This window comes from Onychomys torridus, chromosome 18 (assembly GCF_903995425.1).
Source record: "Onychomys torridus chromosome 18, mOncTor1.1, whole genome shotgun sequence".
NCBI lineage: Eukaryota > Metazoa > Chordata > Mammalia > Rodentia > Cricetidae > Onychomys > Onychomys torridus.
The window spans coordinates 64,395,859-64,403,627 of NC_050460.1; the positions used below are offsets into that span (position 1 = coordinate 64,395,859).

Sequence of the window (7,769 nt, forward strand, 5' to 3'; positions counted from 1 at the left end):
GGGAAAGGACTAATCCCAAAAGGTCTCAGTGAAATGTCCTTTTTAAAGGAATTTTGTCCTCTTCTTGACCCTTCCCCAGATAAAAGACAAGAACTGAGTCCCCAGCATAGACTTAGCATCCCTTTATTCATTTTTAGTGTGAGATGTGAAGGGTTGATGGGCTGAGCCCTGTGGGCAGAGTGTGATGTGGCCGCTGTGAAATGGGGACCAAACAGAAACAGAAGAAGCAGACCTGGTTCTAGTGTATGTCACTGCACAGCTAAAGTGCTTTCCCCGGTATAAACTCAAGGATCTTTAATCCAAAATACAATGCAGGAAACTTCTGAACACTAACAGGATTCCTCAAGTGGGAAGTTCTATGTCAGGAACTTTTGTTTCCTAAAAAAAAAAAGTCAAATTGCTACATATAATTAAGAGTAAACCAGCTGGGCAGTGGTGGCGCACGCCTTTAATCCCAGCACTTGGTAGGCAGAGCCAGGCGGATCTCTGTGAGTTGAGTCCAGCCTGGGCTACCAATGAGTTCCAGGAAAGACACAAAACTAAACAGAGAAACCCTGTCTCAAAGAAAAAAAAAAAAGAGTGAACCATACATGAGACATGTAAACCATACATCAGACATTAGTAAATGGTGTTTATTTAGTCTTGGGTTCCACCCCTCAGCCAGCACATGCAGATATTCCAAAATCTGTTGACGGTGGGGTACCAAACACTTCCTGAGAGAAGCAGTTCACATTCGGGTCCTCGGTGTACACTCCTTTGGGGAAAGGTTTGGTGCTTTTTGGACACGTGTTTCAGGCACTCCTGTATTTACAGGGCCTTCACTCTGGAAGCTCACGGTCAGGCCCTGACTCTTGCTGCTCCACAGGGTCGGCATCCTGAAGACTGTCAGAGACTGTTGTTGATGTTGGGTTTACTTTGCAGACTCCATTGGACTTACTAGATCTTTTCCCCAATTATTACTAGGGCTTGACCCTGGGCAGCACCTGTGGAGCATGCTACTGCTGTGCCCCACCTTCCGAATACAAGTGCTAGATCTTATACTGTTCTTGGAAAAGATAAGGATGAGTAGGAGTGAACTTAAGTTTACACACAATAAAGTATTTTAGAAAATAGCCCATTTGGGCTTGCTGTAGTGGACATTGCACTCTGGACAGATGATGAGGACCTGATGCACCTGCTCTATTCATTCACATCCTTGAGGCACAGTGATCTCTTCCCTCAGGGACAACCAACTGTGTTCTGTGTAGGCTGGCTGGAGCGCCTCAGTCCCTGTTTCTCTGGCCCATGTGTACTTGGACTACCCAAAACCTTGACAGCTATTCTTTCCAAAGCCTGGGAAGATGCAGTTTGGAAGAGTCCACTCGGCTACTGCAGGCCTGGTTGCTCCTTCCCTGGCAGGTGTAATGATAGCTGCAGGGGAAACCTTTTCCTGCAGAGTAAGTTCTAGGAGGAACTGGCCTTTAGATCCCTACTGGATTGGTGTCCTGGCAGCCCTGGTTGGATGGGTCATAGATCCTGATAAAGGTGGGTGGCCTTCCACACCTCGCTGATGGGTTCGTTTTTGTTTGGGTCAGAGTTGAATTCTGAGCTCTATGGTATCATCTGCTGCAGCACCATCCCTTGATATGTCCTTTACTGGCTACTACAGAAAATAAGGTCAGGGAAGGTCTGGCTTCTGCTCTTCTTACAAGCAAAAGCTAGGGCTCAGGAGGTAACTTGGTGGGTAAAATGCACACTGCAGGGGCATGCAGAGTTAAGTTGATATCCCCAGCACCCATATAAAAGTTGCAGTGGTGTGCCAAGTTCAGGTGATGGGGAGGTGGAGACACACGGATGTCCTCATTCCCCTGTGTATTTTTCCTGCTCAGAACTTTGAGCATTGTGCTGGTTCCCTGTGCCTCTGTGGGTCGCTTTGGGTGAGTAGCTGTTGGTGGGAGGTGCTGAGTCAAGGCTTGCCTTGTGTCCTTGCTGGTGCACGGGAGCCTTCCACTGAAGAGTTCACACTTGGCAGAGCCACCAAGGGCTGCAGCTGTGACTGCCAAGGTGGTTGCAGCCTTCATTTGCCTACCGGAGATGTGACTGGTGCAAGGGCCCGCAGGCATGTGGCATCCTGTCATTCTAAACACCAACTTGGCTTTCCAGTGCTGTGCTCTTGATGGGGTAAACTCCCTTTATCAGTTGGAAAATCACCTATTTCTGTGGACCCCAGACTTAAGTAGACTGTCATGTGCTACTGTAGCACCTGGTGAATAGTCGATGCCCCTTTATCAGCCTTCCCTTCCTCCCAGTTCTTCTCTGTTGGTTACACGCACGCAAGCACGCCACCGCCACCACCCTGCTACCACCACCTCTAGTGATACTACCAAACAGCTAGAGGCATACCATACTTCTATTCTTCAGTACTTTCCACTGGAAGAAAATTCAATACCTCATGTTCCCATTCTTAGAAGCTTTGGCCTCAGGTGGTATTTTCCTTGGGTTTCCTGGTTTTCAGCCTCCTGAGTGAGGCACATACCCTTTAGGGTCATGTGAACATGCAGAGTGGGGAGCAGACCCAGCTCTCCCAGGTCTTGTAGCACCACTGGCATCTTCCACTCACCCCACCCCTGGAGCCTTCACGGCTGGGGCCCTACTGATAGGTGGCCCAGGCACTTGTGTCCCCTCAAACTAATCAACCACAACAAAACCGACTTTGGAAGAGCCTGACTTCCAGGGATCTGACGCTCCAGGTGTTCTGAGCAGTACCTGTCCTTGTTCAGTTACCAGTTTAGCACACCTCTGAAGCCCAGGAACCACACTGGGACATAAGGTTGTCATCCTGGCTCCGTTATAACCACATAATTCTGATTAAAGAACTGTGCTAATCTTTGAAAGCACTCTGACTTTGCCCATACTCCATCAGACTGATGAAGGTGTCCATTTCTTCCCACTGTCGGTTGTGCCTAGATGGGGATGATGGGGCTCGAGTGTTCTCCATGGAAGCCTGTTGCTGCTAGCCCACGGTGGTGTACAGGAGCCTTGGCACTAGTTACCTTTGCCCTTTTAGGTCTTTGAGTGAGGTCCTCCCAAGGAGAATGGAGACAGTTTCACACTTCAATCCAGTCCCGTGGTGGATCTGGAGCTGGCTTACTATAGTTTCCTCCTCATCCTCCAAGACAGGGTTTCTCTGTAAACTCAGAGATCCGCCTGCCTCTGCCTCCTGAGTGCTGGGATTAAAGGTGTGCATCACCCCCAGCCAGTAGAGTTGTTTTTCATGTAGGGGCAGTAAGATGGAAGTCTTTACCACTCGGCCAAGGAGCATAGAAAATACCTTTAGGATGGGGCCTGTAATCCCAGTACTTGGGAAGCCGAGGGAGAGGATCAAGGATTCCAGTCTCGGTTGGGTGGTATTGGCACACGCCTTTAATCCCAGCAGAGCCAGGCAGATCTCTGTGAGTTCAAGGCCAGCCTGGTCTACAGAGTGAGATCTAGAACAGGTACCAAAAACCACACAGAAACTCTGTCTCGAAAAAAACAAAAACAAAACAAAAAGGATTCCAGTCTCAGGGCTGGCCAGATGGCTCAGCGTGAAGAACACTTTGCTTACGAGCACTCCCCTGTAACTTGAGTTCCAAGGGACCCAGTGCCTGCTTCTGGCCTCCCCTGGCTCCTGCCTGCATGTGGTATGCATAAGCTCATGGACGCACATACCCATAATAAATCTATCTTAAAAACAATTCCAGTCCATCTGGGCTACACAGTGAGACCCTGTCTTAAGCAAAACAAAAGACAAGGAAAGTAAGCATCTAAGTGCATTTTAAATGTGGTAGAGGGGCAGCTCACTCTGGGCCTCAGACATGGTTCTGAGCTCTACCTCCTAGCAGCTGCCTTCGGAGGCCTGGGTCTGTGGGAAGCTAGCCCTGAGGGTGGACTGGGGCAGGTTCTGGGGCCACCAATGGTGCCTGGTGCTGAGCAAACAAACAGCAGCAGCTCAACTTGTTTTTGTTGCGTTCCCTTTGTGTGTGCCACAGCATGCATGTCACAGTCGGGACAGCTTGTAGCAGTCAGCTCTTCCACCCTGGGGATCCCAGGGATGGAATCTGGGTCCTCAGACTTGGCGCAGCCGTCATCCACTGTGTCATCTTGCAGTGGAGAGGTTTGAGAACCTGTTGTCAAGGATATGCAAAAGTTTGGCACCCTGGCTGGAAGAAAGTGGGCATCAGCTGGAGTGCCTGTCCCAGAGGAGCAGTGCCCTCCCACCTCTCTTCCCTAGCCTGGTGGGATTCAGTGGGAAACGCGGCATCTGGGCACATCCTGATCCTCAGTCTGATGATGTGCTGTGTGGCCAGGGCAGTGACCCGCACACCTCTGTGACTGGGGCCGGTTTGCTTCAGGCAGCACCGGTGTCCACATCACTGACTGTCTTCACTCTCTTCCAGGGGCTCCACGGGCCTTACCCCTTCGGCCAGTCTTAAACGGGTGTCAGCAAGAAGAAAAATTAACAAAAGACAGAAGGCCTGACTTTGGGGGGAGAGGGCAAGGGGTTCCTCTGGATTACAGACCACATCGCATGGACCCCTGGCTCAGACCCCCACCTACCCCCCAATCACGGAAGAAGAGGAAGAAAGACTGGTTTTGAGTGGACTCAGTATGCATGTGTGAATGCTGAACTGCAGGGATGGTGTTGAGGCAACCAAGAAGAAATCCACGTGGCCACCTTGGGTGTGGGTGATGACGTCAGTCTAATGCGTTGTTAGGTCACTCGGGAAGGGGCAGAAGTTTAAAGTGGGGGAAAATAAGCCATCTTTTTAAACAAAAATTATTTTACCTACAGAGAGGTTGTAGTTTTGAGCACATGTTAGTTTTTCCCTCTTCCTGATGTTTCTTTTGAGTAAGGGACAGCGTGCCCTACAGAGCAGTGCTTGCTCTGGAAGCCGTCACAGTGAGATGAGGCTGGCGTGGCATGTTTGGGAACTCTGCCAGTCAGCGTTGCTGGGCTCGCGTCCCCACCTGACTGCAGTCTGACCTCGATTGTTCTTAGTGGCTTCTGCCAATGATCTATCACCTTCCCCCCCTTTTCAGTCTCTTGTTGATTTATACCTTTGACATTGGTGTCTGTCAGCCCAGGGCTTCTTAGCATCAGCACGCTCTCAAGTCCAGACTTCCTGTGTGGCCAGCAGAAGCCTGGAGGACAGTCTGAGAGGTGGCCTTTTGCACGCTTGTGACAGCTGGGACCGCTTCCTCCCATGTTTCCCTTGGCAAAGGGAGTGTGGCCACAAATACGCAATACTGGGCCCTTCATGCAGTGGCCTGTCTTCCCTTGGCTCTCGCTGGGTGGGTGCGTGTGCTACATGCACACAGGGCTGTAACTCAGCAAGTATAACTGTGCCCTGCTTCTCTAATCTCGCAGGTCCTCCCTCCCTGTCCTTGTGGTAGTCTCACAACCTATTAGTGGGGCTCGAGCTGTTACCGCATGATGTACAGCCCCAGCCGGGAGCCCCGCTGCTGACCACTGCCTGAGAGGGAGGCCACAGTCAGGTGGAAACGCAAAGACCTCCTCCGGCAGGGGCTGCTTAGTGTGGGGTGGCAAGTTGCAGCCCAGCTGGAGTGCAGGCATTTGCTCCCTGAGTGGGGTGCAGTGCCCACTAGTGTCCCATGGACTCCAAGCAGGTTGAGATATGGATGTCTCCGTGGGAATCTTAAACCAGGCTAGAACAGCTGTCTGCCAAAGATACAAGAATATGCAAAGTCCCTCTTCTTAACCCCTTCTTCCCTAAGTCAGTGGTTTGAGAGCCGGGGATGTAGATTTGGTGTGGCTGTAGGGTCCCCTGCCTGTCTCCAGCCCCCATGTATTCCAGGGTTGTGAGCAGAGCGGGAGACCAGAGTGTGAATGGCTATAAGAGGTCGGCTAGCCTGGGTGTGGGTGCAGGTCTGCCTGCCTGCCTGCCTGTTTCTGTCTGGATGTTTGAGTTCCAAAAGTGTGTGGTGTTTGTTCCTCCTCATTCTCTTCTGAGACTATTGATTTTACAAGTTGATTGTGAAAGAAAAGCTTGTATGAACCCCCCCCCCCCTCCATGTCCTGAAAAAGCAACCAACAGTAAGCTCTGTTTTGTTGAGGAAGTCCCCTGGGCAAGTGGAAAAGGCCATGGAGAAGGGCAGTGCAGCTGGATCTCCAGCTAAATGGGGGCTTCCCTGGGACCCTTACTTCCTCTGCACACCTGGACCCTTGAGCCAAAAGTGGTCCCTAACAGGTGCCCAAGCCACAAATCTCGGGGGGCTCTTGTCGGAGGGTCTCCTTAGGGCCAGTCTCTGAGGACACTGCCGCCCTAGAACACATGCATGCCCAGCCGTTCTTCCTGCTTCCTGGCCTTAGAGCAGCGTGTCTCCAGCTGCCCTCTTGGAATCATGAGAGGCTTCAACCCCGCCTCACTGGCTTCCCCATCTGTCCCCTACTAGGTACCATACTTCCTCAGTTTCCCAGCAGGGACCTCGTGGGACACTGTCACTGAGTGTCCTTCCCGTCCTGTACCTCTTCCCTCTTGTAGAACCTCACTTGACAAGTGTAACGGCTCAGGTACCCTGGCTTCCTTCCCAGAAACAAGTCCTGTCTGTGCATCCTTGAGAGGTAGCTGGTTCAGAAGGCCAGAGCAGGTGCAATCCTTGACCCATGGTTTCCTGGGTCTTTCTGCAGCCCCTTGGGGCCTTCACACGCACTAGGCCACCTTTTGGCAGGACCCCCAATCTGGCACCCACAAGGTGAGGCAGACACCAAGTTTCAGGTGGTAAAGAGTCTGAGCCCAGTTGGAGGAATGGGTGGGTGCAGGCTTGGGAAGAATCTGTGTGTGGAGTGAGGTGTGTGTGTGCACTTGTGCATGCCTGTTTTCTTTTTGCCATGGGGACAATTGAATTTGGGGCATTCTTCTATAAAAACAGCCTCCTCTCCCCCTGTAAACTGTCTGTAACCATAAGCCAGTCACTTTCACCAATACAGCAGGTGGCCAAGGTGGGAAGTGGGCATGATGTAAAGACCCCCTCCCCCCAAAATTTAGCCTGAGCTCCCAGCAGGAAAGGATGAGAGGCTTGCCAGGGCTCACAAATGCAAACCAATGTGTTGTCCCCACCCTTCCCCGTTATCCTTTGTTTCCTTGGGTGAATGCGGAGCGACCTGCTGCCCCTCCCATCTGGACAGTGATGGGTGTCTGGTGGGCCTTGTGGTGCCTAGGAGGAGATGAAGATGAGGTTTTCCTTACCATGTAAATGAATATTTGTATGATTAAATTAACACAGAAACCCGCCTTTCTCCTGTGTGCATGTGAGTCTTATTGCACTCTGAGCTGCCTGCTGGTCTGTGTCGCTCCACACTGGTGCACGCCTGCAGACAGAACGGAAATGCCGAGGTCCACATTTGAAAAGTGTTAGTCACTGTATGATAGCCGTAACAGGGCCCCACAAGGGAGGACAGATTGACTCTGGAAGCTCAGAGGACTTGAGGAGCGTCTGGGATGCTCAGTCTCTGGAGGGTGTTAGAAGTGGAAGATGGGGGCTGCTCACGTGCTGGCCGACCAAGACACAGGTGCCGAGTTGTCCCTTCCAAAGGCTCATGGATAATGAGATGTTTCAGCCAGCTTGGCCCCAGCCCCTAAGGGTTCCACAGCTTCCCAAAAATAGTGTCACAGCTGGGAGACAGTCGCTAGGTAAGAGTGATTAACAGGAAGGTGGCTTTGGATGTACACTTGTATCTTCTGATACCCAGTAATCTAAATGGTAGACTGCAGATGGTCCGTGTGTCA

At 51.4% G+C, this 7,769-nt stretch overlaps 1 protein-coding gene across 3 annotated transcripts in view; it reads left to right on the forward strand.

The window, feature by feature from the left end:
* The window catches only part of Ilrun (inflammation and lipid regulator with UBA-like and NBR1-like domains), a 71,242-nt gene extending 63,964 nt beyond the window's left edge, over window positions 1–7,278 (forward strand). For 2 of the 3 annotated variants that reach the window (XM_036167337.1, XM_036167339.1), the window contains exon 5: window positions 4,419–4,519. In XM_036167337.1, coding sequence (XP_036023230.1) covers window positions 4,419–4,454 — 36 coding nt within the window. In that variant the 3' untranslated portion in view covers window positions 4,455–4,519. Of the gene's footprint in view, window positions 1–4,418 lie in introns of all 3 variants that reach the window. The other variant, XM_036167338.1, reaches the window with a different exon arrangement.
* Window positions 7,279–7,769: the final 491 nt, after the last annotated feature.